Raw genomic sequence first — 14,970 nt, forward strand, 5'->3', positions numbered from 1 at the left:
GAACCCAAAATCATTTAAAATCTTCACACATGGTCCCGGCAGATTACCACTGACAAATTCTTCATACTTATGTGCATGAAGGAAGAGAGAAAACCACAGTGGTGGTTGGGGAAAAATTTCTGCCTGCCACTTTCGAACTCAAACACACTACTGTGAGGCCGGAAACACCAAACCCAGTATAAACACGGTTGCTAGGTAATCACGGTACACAAATCCTTCCACTCCTAAAATTAGCTTACCAGCTAGCTAAGTAGTACAAGGCGCATTAAACACATAACTGAGAGAGAAAGATTTACTCCAGCATGCAAACATGATATCTACATTCAAGCTAAATAACATGACCACAACCTAGCAGTTAAAGAGGTAAAGACCACCTTTTACTGGTGAATGGTGGTCCAATCCGAAAAAGATCAGTACTTGGGCTGCCTAAGACAGCCACCAATATCAAGTGGAACAAACTTTCAAACTGCTGATTTACTGATCTGGTTTACTGCCACACTCATGGTGAGCTTTCGTTCTTGCTTTTGTGAGCTTTTGTGATTGCATCCAGATCAGTTTTACTGACAAGCCTCACTGATAATGCTCACAGGCATCACAGAAGCATGCTATGAGGCATTAGTCTACTAACTTATTCTAGTCTTGTTTAGGCCTGTCTGAATTAGCGATTTCATGTAAACATATTTAATATATACAAATGTGAAAATATATGTAAATACATTAGCTGCAGACATAAAATATCCACATGACCAGACCAGAGCACAACCTCTAGCACTGGCTCCTTATTGTCCTTGAGGCAGGTACATCTACCCTCTGGTCACGTTGCCCTCTGCTGGCAGGACATGGGCACTGCGTGTGGAGAACAGCTGAGACAGACACTGTTCTCCCAGGTAGCCACACACCTGTTTCTGGGTAGGATGTGCTCCTGTAGCCTGGGTCTCTTTGCAGCTGGATCTCCTTCAGTGTGAATATTGACACATCTGTAGGGGAACAGAGAATTGCGTGAGATTGTGAACAAACTAAAACTCCATGCCCGCACAATACTTCAGGAAGACTCCAAACACATGTATGTGAATACAGGCCAGGTGCTCTGGGGATACTTAGGGGTGCACTGCACCCCCAGACAGACCTCAGTGCACCCCCAGTTGTCTCCATATATCCAAATGTCTGCATAGTATTTATTACGTTTTTTTAAGATGTGACTGTTTTGTGCCCCCCGTGGATTGCAGCTGTACCCCTCTGTATTTTCTCCTGGCGCCAGGCCTGTGTGTATACATCTGTGTGTGTGTGTGTGTGTGTGTGTGTGTGTGTGTGTGTGCATGTCCGCATGCCGGACTCAGCCAGAACCCTTTTTGAGATTTCTGGAATACGTCAGGTCTTCTAGCTGCTGATTGGGGTGGAGTGCACTGCATTCGGTTTAACCATAGCATTCTGGATCAAGTGAGCACTGACTCTCAATCCACAGTGAAGCCTACTGCTAGGCCTCAAAGCCCCGGGCCCCGGTGACTCTGTAGTCCAGCTCCAGACACTCACTCTCTGGCAGCGTGTGTACCCGCATTCCAAGGCTCTTGAAGTAAGGCTGCTTCATGGACTCATCCGCTGAGATCCTTTTCTTGGACTCATACTTGGGGGGAAAAAACAGGGAGCAAATCATAAACATACATCTAATATGTCACCCAAGCTAAATAAACTGTGACAACGTCCAAATTCAACTTCAATTCTGAAAGTAAATACATTCAATACTGTATAATTAGTTCGCTAAACAGGGAAATGGCTGGTCTGCATCCTCTTGGTCAGTTTTGGTCCTGTTCCAGCGAGGAACATGAACATGTCTGAATGTGGGAATGTCCTGTGAGAAAACACGAGAATATGAAAGCACAGTTCCTGAGACAGCTGAAAGTGACTGAAGTCAGGCGTGTAAAACTTACTTTTAAAAACATTAGTAAGAGGTCAATCCCCTCAGTGTCCAGCCTGTGAAGGGGTGAAGAGAGAGGGAGAGAGAAGTAAAAACAGAGAAAGAGAGACGGGGTGGAGGGATGGAGAAAGAATGAGAAAAAGAGGGACCGGTGTCAGTACTATCACGACTGGCTGTGTACTCAGTCCCAAAACAGGAAGATGAAGGTCATGTCACACTGTAAACAGACTACATATGTAGTCACAATATTTTATTCCATACCTCAATTATATTTTTTTCAGGTTTCAGATGCAACTTGTGTGTATGTGTGTGTATGTGTGAGTGCTGCTTAATGTGGGTAGGTGTACATATGTGTGTGTACGTGAGCATATATGGTGTGCATGACTGTGTACATACACGTGTGTGTGTGTGTGTGTATCTCTCCCTCTCACACTCACGCACATACCTTGGTGCATGGTTGATGAGGGGCTGGGCTTTGTATTTAGGGAAGTTGTAAGATTTAAATTCTTCAATGGAGGTTATCCCTGGCCATGTCTCCTCTGTGGGAGTGCCTGCAGTGGAAAAAAAAATTAACAGTGAGTGAGTGTGGTCTTTTCAGTTAACACATAGTCAATGTGCTCCCTATATTTAACACTGGGTCAGTTGGAAATAAGGTGTGATCCCTCTCAGGTACACCAGGGGGCGTTAAAGCCTGCCTGATAAGCCTGGGGAGCTCAAAATGAGCTAACATGGGTCTTCATAGTGAGGGAGAGAATGCCTGCCTCTTAATCATTCACATGAAAAGATAATTAGAAAACATGACATTTACAAATACTACCAATTAATTATCAGCTGTGTAAAACAAGTGAAACTAAAAACAACTTCAGTAATGATACATGCTTGAGGAAAACAGAAGGACACCTTGTGTTTTAGAGTTCTGGAAGTAGGTCCTTGAAATTACTCCACACATGTCATCGCCTTTAATTTATGCTGTAATCCACCTATTCTAATTCTCAGTCTGCTCACTCTGTTGAGCTCTGGAGTTTTAGCATTTCATACTGAACCTGCGGCTCACACAGTTTGCCGCATGTATGTAGTCTCTTTGACCTGAGAGACCGCAGCTGTGACCTTTGACCTGTGACCACGGCAGAACTCACCGAGCATTCTGAAGACCAGGTGCAGCTCGTCATCCACAGTGGACCCAGGGAACAGGGGCCTGCCCGAAGCCATTTCGTAAAAGATGCACCCCACTCCCCTGAAAGCAGAGACAGTGTCACCAGTCATGTGACCTGGAGCAGGACTGCTTCACTACACACAGGATAGAGGACACACCCTGAAGATCTTTTAGCTGTGAGTTGGACATGAAGAAAAACCGAACAAAATGTGTCGACCAACCAAGAGGCACTAAACCCTCAGTTAACCCATCAGAGTCATGTAACTGAGGATGGATCTCTCACCACATGTCAATCTGGGTGGAATACTCGGAGGAGCCCAAGAGGACGTCTGGGGGGCGGTACCACAGTGTCACCACCTCGTTGGAATACGTCTTCGTGGGAACGGACTTGGCCCGGGCCAAACCTGGACAAAAAAAAAAAAAAGAAAAGAAAAAGACTTCACTTGTGTCTCACTGGCGCTGCTGAGTATGTGTGCAGAAGAAACAATTCTACCATGTAGTTTAGTGTGGGAGACACAGGCCAGTTATGGAGGCTGAAGTCCACTCTCAAATTTCCCTGCTTAAGGCCAGCACTGCCTGTGCCCTCTTACTTAAAAGTTTAGGTGTTTGCTTTGTTTCGTGTGCCTTTTACTACTCTCAACATGACTTCACGCACTGATCCAGGATCAGGCAACCCTAACCCTAATTCCAGTCACTATATGAAAGGTGAGCCATGGTGCTGAAACTGGGGAGGGGGGGGTCTCTGTGGGGTCCCTCACCAAAGTCGGCCAGTTTGAGCTCTCCCCTGTCGTTGATGAGCAGGTTCTGAGGCTTCAGGTCTCGGTGAAGCACCTTCCGCCGGTGGCAGTAGGCCAGACCCCGAAGGATCTGGAGCAGGAAGATCTGAAGCGCAGAGAGAAAGAAACACAAAGAACTCAGATGGATTCTGGGAAATTCCAGGATCATCCACTTTTTTATTTTGTTTTTGGGTACCTACCACACAACACATGACAAATGGCAACCATATTCAAATGATATTCAAAACATACCTGTCATTACAGCCAAGTGGTGATGCTATTACAGCTCTGATGTTGTCACAACTCTTTAGTGTTGTCATTATGGCTTTGCAGTAATGCCGTTACAGCCATGCAGTAATGTACTAAAAGCCCTGCCGTAATTCTGTTACGGCCGCTGCTCGATTGGCATGACCTACCTTCACATTGTGCATGCTCATGATGTTCCCACAGTCATCCATGTACTGCTTCAGGTCCTTGTCCTGCACAGGAAATTTGTGTCAGACAGGAAATTACTTCATAAGGAACCATGTATACATACAGCCAATCAGACTTGTGTGCATGCATGAAGCCCCTCCCCCTGTAATGGCCAATAAACTGGAAGAAGATGGGGGGTGACGTGCTTCTCACCAGGTATTCAAAGACCAGTGTCAGGGACTTGTCTGTGTGGACGATGTCGTGCAGCGTCACGATGTTGGCGTGCTTCAGGTCCTTTAGCAGTGACACTGGCAGGAAGAGAGAGACAGAAAGGTCAGGTTCTGTCGAGACTCGTCAGGACGGGATCAGGTGGCAGCGTGTGGGAGCAGGTAAAGGGCTCACACTGCTTGCAGCACTGACAGATAAAAGACGAGCTTGTGACAGGTGACAGGTGAGATGGGCGTGCGAGGTGTGCAGGTGAGGTCACCCCCCTCACCTTCCCGGATGGCGGTGCAGGGGGCCCCCTCCTCGTGCTCCAGCCGAATCTCCTTCAGCGCCACCAGGTTGTCTGTCAGCTTGCTCCTCCCCTTAAAGACAGTGGCGTACGTCCCCTGCAGACAGAGAGGGAGGAGCTTCACCTCACCTTATATTATTATTACATTACATTACATTACATTGCATTACATTGCATTGCATTACTGTCATTTAGCCAACACTCTTATCCAGATAGACTTGCATAGGTTACTACTTTTACATGTTATTCATTTATACAGCTAGATATTTACAGAGGCAATTCTGGGTTAAGCACGTGGCCCAAGGGCACAGCAGCAGTGCCCCAATGGCGAATTGAACCAGCAACAATTTTGGTTACAAGCCCTGCTCCCTACCACTATGCTACACTGCAACCCGTTGTCTGTATTAACACTGATTTTAAATGATCTGGAGCAGCCTCGCTGCTGCTTGACATTTAACTCACATATCTATCCTGAGGCACAACAAGCCCTCATTTGACAGGTAGGTGCTCTTTAAAGGGCCAGGCCCTTGTGCTTTCACACCTGCCTGCCTGACCTCACGGTACACCGAACCACTTTAACTGATCCATAATGCTCAGCCAATGAGCACTCTTCTTTCCTCTTCCCATTACATTACATAACTTCATTTAGCAGACGCTCTTTCCCAGAGCTACTTCCAAATAAATGCATCACGTTGCTAAGAGCATTAAACCATTTCACACTTGGATAGACTTGAATAGACTAGGACTGTTTATTCTACAGGCTAAGATTCGTAACTGTCGCCCTGTAAATGTACTATAAACTCTTTCACATTGTTGCTTGCTTATTCCTGTTTTAATGCTGATGTTTGTGCTTCTTATACGCACTATTTTGCCTCGAGTGTCTGCTGCATACATACATAAGTTTACATGGAAATGTAAGTACATATAAGTGTGTGAAGTACACGTGACTGGTGTGCCTTGCAGGTGAAGTGTGGGTGAGTGTGTGTGCTTTTCAGGTGAAGTACAGGTGAGTGTGTGTGTTCCACAGATGGAATGCATATGTGCATACATTGCAGGTAAGGTACAGGAGTGTGTGTGTGTGCTGCAGGTGAAGTACAGGTCTGTGTGTGTTGCAGGTGAAGTACAGGTGTGTGTGTATGTGTGTGTGTGTGTGTGTGTTTTGTAGGTGAAGAACAGGTGCGTGTGTGTGTTGCAGGTGAAGTACAGGTGTGTGTGTGTGTTGCAGGTGAAGTACAGGTGTGTGTGTGTGTGTGTTGCAGGTGAAGTACAGGTGTGTGTGTGTGTGTGTTGCAGGTAATGTACAGGTGTGTGTGTGTGTGTGTGTGTTGCAGGTGAAGTACAGGTGTGTGTGTGTGTGTGTTGCAGGTAATGTACAGGTGTGTGTGTGTGTGTGTGTGTGTTGCAGGTAATGTACAGGTGTGTGTGTGTGTGTGTGTGTGTGTTGCAGGTGAAGTACAGGTGTGTGTGTGTGTGTGTTGCAGGTAATGTACATGTGTGTGTGTGTGTGTGTGTGTTGCAGGTAATGTACAGGTGTGTGTGTGTGTTGCAGGTAATGTACAGGTGTGTGTGCGGCAGTAGGACACAGCTGGACAATCTGACCTCTCCCAGCTTGTCTAGCTTGATGTAGGTCTCCAGCTTCCCGAATCCAATCTCTGACTAAAACACAAAAGAAAGAGCAGAATTAACAAGCGCACTGTTCCTTTCAGGGCCAGACAGGGTGGTATCCACAGAACTAACGCTTATCACAGTGTAACACGCGTCTGCGATGTGCTCACCACCACAGATATTTGGAACTAATTTCATTTTTGCTCAGAGTAATTTGTCATGTGGACAGGTCATCTGACAAGTGAAGACAGGGTGGTAGTGCATTTCACTGCCCAGCAGGGGGTGCTATTTCACTGTCTTTTGCAGACAGGCACCATGAGGGGAAAGCCAGGGGGGCAAAATGAGGAGCAGCAAGAGCAGACAGAGGCAGGCAATTCAAATGCAAAATATGGCAACAAGGAGAGAGAGAGGGAGAGAGAAAAGGAAAGCAGGGGAGACAATGCGGGACACGGTGTACCATCTCCTCATAGTGCCACACGTTTTCCAACACAACAACTGCCACAACACCAGAAATAAAAACCCTAAGCTGCTTATTTAACACATCTTCCCCGTATTCCATCAGACTGATAACATAAAAATGGAAATGTTATGAATATCTTGAAAACAAATGTCGTACAAGGAGTATATTGTTTTAGCTTGTTTAATATGTGATTGGCTGGCTCTGACTATAGCAATGGATCCACTGTGCTGTGTGGTATGTGATAGGCTAATTCTGCCTATAGCAGTGGATCCACTATGCTGTGTGGTGTATGATTGGCTAATTCTGCCTATAGCAGTGGATCCACTGTGCTGTATGGTATGTTGTTGGCTTGCAGCAGCAGATACCAGCCTTTTGCTGTGTATGGATATCTTTTCCCACTGAAAATATTTTCTGAATCTGTTAGTACCTTCCAGAGTGATTGGATTAATGCTACAGATTAAATAAAGAACAGTTAACCAAAATGCATCATTCTATATCATTCTCTTCCATTCACCTAAAGTTTGCAAATGAATATGTTTCATACAAATAATGATACGAGCTATATACATATGAATTGGGTTTAATCATCTTACTGGCTTACTCCCAAGCAAAAACTGATTTTCGTTCGTATCATAGCACAGAGACCGCTCTGGCGAAGGCAGCACATGCACTCCGACTGAGTACAGATGCAATTAATGCATCAGTTCTTGCGCTTTTACACCTGAGTGGGACATCAGAAAAGACAGAACTGAAAAGAGGGAGAGAACTTTGCTTTTTACACCCGAAAGCTGTGGAAGACTATCACAATACATCAGACCTCTGCCATCAGCCGACATCTTCAAAACACAGCTGAAAGTTTAGGATGCATTTTCACCAGTATATTAATTTTTATTACGGATTTAATTTGACTTTACTGTATTTTTAATTACATATTATCTTCCTCAAAGTGCTATATAAATACAATTATTAAAGTGGCAGCAGTGATTCCCTTGATTGTTTCATAGTGCAGAGTAATATTGGAGATAACCGATCACATCCTTCTTTTGGTCAGATACCCTCACTGCTAATGTACATCCTGAAGAGCCCTTATTAAATGTGTTTCAGTATTCTGTGTTCCGGAAATCCATTATCCTGCTGGAACCAAGAGCAAATTGCCAACATGCTCTTATTCAAGTATTGTAAGCTCTGTCCGCTGGCAAACCTCTCCCACTTTTATCCCTTTAGGTGTTAATTAAATAACCATCTTAACAGCGGTGATCACAATTTTCCCTCCGTGATTTTTCCCTCCAGTAGGCAGACACATTAGTCTGCTGTGAATGCTAAAGGAAAGGAATAAAAAATATGAGTGCATGGTCCGAAGTAATTTTCCATAACAGTGAAAGCCTACAAAGTACGACAGAATCCAAATACCACATGTAACCTGCGTTCTTAAATTTACTTTTGCTGCCTTATCAAGGTTTTGATGTCAGCAACTTCATTGAATGGATCCTAATAGATAAAGATCCTAAAGATCCATTACATGTGAGGGCAAGTGGGGTAGAGTGACCGTGGGTGCAGAATGTGGGTGTGTCTGTGGGGCAGTGTGACTGTGGGCGTAGCAGTTTGTGTGTGGGCAGGGCACTGTTGAGGGGCGGAGCACCATGGAGGGGGCGGAGCAGTGTGGAGAGGGCGGGGCAGTGTGGAGAGGGCGGGGCACACTCACCAGTGATGCCCTGCGTGAGCGCCGGCTCAGGGGCTGGTCGAAGCGGAGGCTGTTCAGCTGCAGCTTCTCCAGATAATCGTCAGGAATCCGGATATCGGCCGGCAGAGACAGACGCTTGTTCAGATCCTGTAAAACACACACATACGCGTGCACACACACACACTCAGGTACAGCTATTGTTGAAAGCTGCATTTTGACAATCAATATATGTTTGCCTCATACAGCTATCTTTCTTGAAAACTCTTTTTTGCCGAGGCCATATTTCATCACAGTTGCACTGTTCATTTTACCTCAAACTCACATTTCACCTGTATGGATCATCATCAGAGCCACATTCAGCCTGCTACCTGTACACCTGTACAGCTGTACACAGTCCATCTTGCCAGGATGAGAAACTCACTCACATTCACAACCATGTCCAATATTTGTCTTGAGCAGCACTAACCTGATTCAGGGCTGAAATATTGCCTGTTCATCTTAACTATTTGATATTACTTTATTCTTATTTGACCTCAGAGTTTTTTGCATAAGTTTTTATTATATAATTTCTTGTCATTATTTAATTTATAGTTATTGTTATTGGCTTACTGAGGTACAGGTACATGCTTTTGGCAACACAAACTTCTATAAACTGTGAGGCAGAGAGGCAGGGCTGCGGTAATGGTCTCTCTCTCTCTCCCTCTCTCCCTCTCTCTCTCTCCCACACACACACACACACAGACCACAGTCGGACCCTTCTATTTAAACAGCAAAACACACATACGCAGCTGCTGAAGAGGAAGTGGTTTAGCATGAGGCAACATACTTTAACAGCCAAGGGCTGCAGTGACGCTACCGCGCAGCCATTTCCTCAGAGACCTGACCTGCAACACACAGCACCAACACACAGACCCTGACACACACCTCTAACACAGACACAGAGAACACACACTCTCCATCCTCATACAGACACACAACGCACTCCCCACCCTGCTACAGAGAGCACACACTCACTACCCTGATATAGACACACAACACACTCCCCACCCTGCTACAGAGAGCACACACTCTCCACCCTGCTACAGAGAGCACACACTCTCCACCCTGATACAGACACACAACACACTCTCTACCCTGCTACAGAGAGCACACACTCACCACCCTGATACAGACACACAACACACTCCCCACCCTGACACGCAAAACATACTTCTTCCTGCTACAGAGAGCACACACTCTCCACCCTGCTACAGAGAACACACACTCTCCACCCTGATACAGACACACAACACACTCTACACCCTGACACACAAACAGACAACACACTCTCTACCCTGATACAGAAAGCACACACTCACCACCCTGATACAGACACACTACACACTCTCCTGAAAAGGTGACAGGTGATGCTTTCACAGTTCCATCGGTGACAGTGGTATTCAGAACGCTCTAAACAGCAGCCATCTAACCCATCCTCTCTTTCCAACACACACCCACGTGGCAGATTCAAACATGAGCGTAGCACCAAACAAATGCTGTGATAAAAATGGGAAGCTGGGCTGTGTTCACAGAAGCTGGTAGGGATGTCTTCACCCAAGCCTGGTTAAAGCACACAGTAACATCATCAGCCCTTGCTTGTGTCTCAGGGGCGTTGCTAGTAACGCCCACTCACTAGCTTGTAAGTAGGCGTTAAGACAGTAAAAGACTGTAAGACAGTATAAGAATATGAGAACTCCAGAGAGTGGCAGTGCACCTCAGTGATTAATAAATTAATTTGTGGAATTAATGTCAACTTGGCGGTTTCTGTCACGGTTCTCTTTGTACCTGTGCGGATAAAAGAACAAGCAACATCCCCCAAGAGGGCACAAAGTGCAACTGCCAACATTCCACGCAGTTTTGAGTCACCCTTTTAACAAACGTACAGTAACGTCTGTAAGAACTCTTAAAAAGGCAGACTGTTTCACCCCCAGAGGTGGGGGGGGGGCAGAGTGACCCACCTCCATGGAGATTCGGCGGTTGGTCCTGTTCCTCAGGCACACGCCCATGGGGGACTGGACCTCGTCGGATGACGTCCCTGACGCCTGGTCGCTCTCCCCGTCCGAGCCCATCTTCAGGTTCTCGTGCACAATGTCTGCGGAGGAGGACAGGGCATCAGAGATCAGGACGTAAGGCAGACATTAAATTACATTACAGGCATTTCGCTGGCGCTCTTACCCAGACTGACTTACACAGGTTCCAGTATTCACATGTGATCCACTTATACAGCTGGATATTTACTGTGGCAATTGTGGGGTAAGTACCTTCCCCGCGGGTACAGCAGCAGCGCCCCAGTGGGGAACAGAACTAACAACCCTTTGGTGACTACAAGCCCTGCCCCTTACCACTATGCTACACTACAGCCCATTCAGCCGTCCGATGAGGAGGGAGAGAGGGAGAGAGCAGGATGGAAGAATGGGTGAATGAAACCCAGACTCATCACTTGAACGTGACCTAAAATGATCTCTAGACATGTGACTGCTGGACTGCAATCATCTCTGCTCCATCTCCCCAGCAGGTTTATGAGGCTTATATACCTTATGACTGCTTCGGCTGAGGATATTACCATGGCGATATCAGAGCATAACTGCCATTCAGAAAAAAAGTATTTAACACTTTGAGTGCTGGACTAATTATACCTTTTAGTAATGACGAATGATGAAGTGTTAATACTGGGAGTGATAGAGGAATGAAGTACAGCTCAAAGGAAGGACTCTCCACTTGTACCCTGCAGTCCAACACAATGGGGCATTTCTGGGTGCTGCTGGCAGATGTCAATGGGATTTCTGAGGGGTTACATCAGCCCCAGAACAGCGGGTCTCTTTCAGAAAGCGTGTGAGAGTATGAGTGTGTCACTGTTTGTTGTGTACGAGTACGTGGGTTTGTGGGAATGCCAGTGTGTGCGTGTGTACAAGTTTGTATCTGATGGAAATGATGAATGAGATCTTTCAGAGGAGAGTGCAAGCCAAGAGAAGCAGTGTGCGCACACACACACACACACACACACACACGCGCACACACACACACACACACACACACACACACACACACACACACACACACACACACTTACTTTTAGCTTCTAGTGGTGGCAAAAATAACAAGCTGCATAGGAAAGCACACTCTCTTAAGAGAAGAGAGGAAATGATGTAGCTGCAAGATTCTAAATAGTGTTTAGAGAGCAGACTCCAAACCTTCTACAGCCATTTCCCCGCCTCCTCTAAGTCTATTGCCCCAGCCCTTCTGTTCTATTGCCCCAGTCTTCTGTTCTACTGCCCCAGCCTTCTGTTCTACTGCCCCAGCCTTCTGTTCTACTGCCCCAGCCTTCTGTTCTATTGCCCCAGCCTTCTGTTCTATTGCCCCAGCCCTTCTGTTCTATTGCCCCAGCCTTCTGTTCTATTGCCCCAGCCTTCTGTTCTACTGCCCCAGCCCTTCTGTGTGTATTGCTCCATTCCCTCAGCCTCTCATCCCTGACACACACACACACACACACACACACACACACACACACACACAAACACAGGTACGGCACTACCCCATACACTAGTGCTGTCCCTGGTGAATGAATTCCTATAAAGTTCAACTCCAAAGCTGTTCTGAGTTCAGCATTACTTGAGACTGCAAATTGCAAATTAGCTGTTGTATAATACCCATAACCTACGGCCTCTTGGGGCTTATTGCTTAAAAAGTGCAGGGTGTAGGGTGTGAGGTAGAGAAATTTAGGGTATAGACTATAGGGTTTAGAGTCTGTAGGGTGTAGTGTTTGAGGTAGAGGAATATAGGGTATAGGGTGTAGGGTGTGAGGTAGAGAGGTAGCGAGTATACAGGAGATCCCAGCCCCCTGAATCTCACCCAATCGGCTGCCGTTGCGGGGCATGGCCATGAAGGAGCCCAGGCTGCCCCCGATGACGCTGTGGGGGCGGCGCAGGGGCGTCTTCTTGAAGGAGCCGGTGTACTGGTGCAGGAAGGAGTGCATGCTATGCGAGGTGGGGGGGCGGCCGTTCCTCACGATGGGCTCTGTGAAAAAAACAGCGTCACTCAGCCAATCAAACACCGCACACACTGAGGAGAGGAGAAAACAAAGAGCTCAAACAGCAGCAACACTTTCCCTCTCACTGTCTCACTCTCTCTCCTGCCCCAACCCACTCACCACTCCAGCTCTCTCACACACTGACACACACAAACAATCACCACTCCAGCTCTCTCTCACACACACACACTGACACACACACACACAAACACACAATCACCACTCCAGCTCTCTTTCTCTCTCACACACTGACACACACACACACACACAATGACCACTCCAGCTCTCTCTCTCTCTCTCACACACACTGATACACACACACACACAATCACCAGTCTAACTCTCTCTCTCACACACACACACACACAATCACCACTCCAGCTCTCTCTCTCACACACACACACAATGACACACACACACACAATCACCAGTCTAATTCTCTCTCATACACAAACACACACACACACACTATGTTACTATGCTTATGTGTGTATTTGTGTGTGTGTGTGTATGTATGTGCTTTTATGTATGGTGTGTGAGCATGTGTGCGTGTATGTGACCTGTGCACATGTATGCGCACGTGTTTGTGTGTGTATTGTGTGTGTGGGTGTGTGTGGGTGTGCATGTGTGCACGCGTGTGTTATCCTACTTGCATCATATGTGTACAGTAGAATAGAGTCTGCTCACAGCCAAGATGAACTCCAATCCCTGCCATCAGCATGAGAGCTTTAACCGAGTGGAATCAGGGACACCAAATCTGTCATTTCAGTAAGCTTCTCAAACGGCTTTCAGACTGGTCATTTAATATGGACTTTACACAGCGCTGTCATGAACTTCAGCACCACAGTACGACACGCAATCAGCCCAAGTCCACCGTGATGGCTCAGAGAGACATTCTGTTGCCCAGAGACAGTGCCTGGTTGACCTGTGAGTCCAGTTTCGCTTCCAGATCCAGCTCGCTATAATTAATCTGAAAGGATTTCTGTGCAAGATATGTTACTCACTTCAAAGTGTTCTAATTCTACTCCATTCGCAAAAGCTCCACAATCAGCTTTTTGAATAAAGACGCAGCTAAACAGTCCAAACATGTTACTTACTGCCTCCCATCAGTGAAATGGTGTTACTCTTCTGGAAACATTTTCATACCACCTAAAACCTCACCACAGTATGAAAAGCTGTTCAGAGGCAAGCTGGCAAACAGCATCCTCGCCGTCCGTAAGGCTATTACCAAACTGTGAAACTGCAGAACATCCAAAAAGAAATATGCATTTTAATTAGAAGTGGACGGTGCTCTCATTTCAGTGTAACAAGTGGGTTGTAATATTGCTGTGTAGCATAAACGAGAGTGACAGGTGGGCCCCTCCACTATGTCTCAGGCTGAGACCTCCGATTTCTACAGGTGTTTCTCTAACTGTCATGGCCTGCCGGTGTGGACGCACCGCATTGGTCTGAACCCCAGCTGAACGCAGCAGGACCCAGCCTGCATCCCTGGGAAACCGCATGAACTACTCTCAGCAGGTCTCTGCTGTAAGGGAGCTGTGGAAAATATAACTTAATACTGGAACCGTTCATTACGTTATTAAATTACATTATTGTCATCTAGCAGACGCTCTTATCCAGAGCGACATAAATTCATTATAAATTTTACGTTATCCATTTATGTAGTCGGATATTTACTGAGGCAGTTCTGGGTTAAGTACCTTGCCTGAGGGTACAGCAGCAGTGCCCCAGCAGGGAATCGAACCGGCAACCTTTCACTTACAAGCCCTTCTCCTTCTCATTACGCTACACTACAGCCCATTCAGCCATCCGATGACGAGGGAGAGAGCAGGATGGAAGAAAAGAAAGCTGTGACAGCGAAGAAGCTAGAGAGAAGAGAAGGAAGTGATGAAGGGATGAAGGATGGGAGAGAGGGAGAAACAGGCAGACAAAGGTGGAGACAGGGAGAGGGAATGATGATGAGCAAGAGATAGATGCATTATAGAACACAAGGAGAAACGTCTGAGATCGTGTCCAGCAGCGAACACCATGGCAATGTCTGCAAACACCATGGAAACTTGTAGCAAACGCCACCAGTCACAGAGGAACTTAAGACTGCAGTGCATAAGCGTATTAACCAGCTGAGCATCCTCTGTGTGTGAGTGTGAGCGTGAGCGCGAGTGTGTGCGAGACCAGCTGCTCTAAAGTCTCTCCCTGCTCTCTTCCTGAGTGTGGGACTCAGCGTCGCTGTGGATTCTGGGGTCTGCAGGGACCCCAGTGATATCAAGGGCTCAGTTGCCAAGCAACCACACCGCAGGGACCTCGCTGTGAGGTGTGGGCACGCTGTGGGCTGGCGCTAATGACCCCGAGGATCCGCCGAGTTACAGCAGCGTACGGAGGTGGATCGCGC

The 14,970-nt window shown here is 46.7% G+C and overlaps 1 protein-coding gene across 2 annotated transcripts in view; it reads right to left on the bottom strand.

Moving 5' to 3' along the window:
- LOC118771972 (cyclin-dependent kinase 17-like) overlaps positions 1-14,970 on the bottom strand; it is a 32,596-nt gene that overhangs the window by 1,058 nt on the left and 16,568 nt on the right. For both annotated transcript variants that reach the window (XM_036520178.1, XM_036520179.1), the window contains exons 3-16: positions 12,404-12,568; positions 10,513-10,646; positions 8,537-8,662; positions 6,369-6,425; positions 4,752-4,866; positions 4,469-4,563; positions 4,258-4,320; positions 3,824-3,947; positions 3,349-3,469; positions 3,049-3,146; positions 2,358-2,463; positions 1,926-1,968; positions 1,531-1,621; positions 900-977 (exon numbers count right to left, since the gene is read on the bottom strand). In XM_036520178.1, the coding sequence (XP_036376071.1) occupies positions 900-977; positions 1,531-1,621; positions 1,926-1,968; positions 2,358-2,463; positions 3,049-3,146; positions 3,349-3,469; positions 3,824-3,947; positions 4,258-4,320; positions 4,469-4,563; positions 4,752-4,866; positions 6,369-6,425; positions 8,537-8,662; positions 10,513-10,646; positions 12,404-12,568 (1,416 nt within the window). The remainder of the gene's footprint in view (positions 1-899; positions 978-1,530; positions 1,622-1,925; positions 1,969-2,357; positions 2,464-3,048; positions 3,147-3,348; positions 3,470-3,823; positions 3,948-4,257; positions 4,321-4,468; positions 4,564-4,751; positions 4,867-6,368; positions 6,426-8,536; positions 8,663-10,512; positions 10,647-12,403; positions 12,569-14,970) is intronic.

The sequence above is a fragment of the Megalops cyprinoides genome, chromosome 25 (genome assembly GCF_013368585.1).
Source record: "Megalops cyprinoides isolate fMegCyp1 chromosome 25, fMegCyp1.pri, whole genome shotgun sequence".
Classification (NCBI taxonomy): Eukaryota; Metazoa; Chordata; class Actinopteri; order Elopiformes; family Megalopidae; genus Megalops; species Megalops cyprinoides.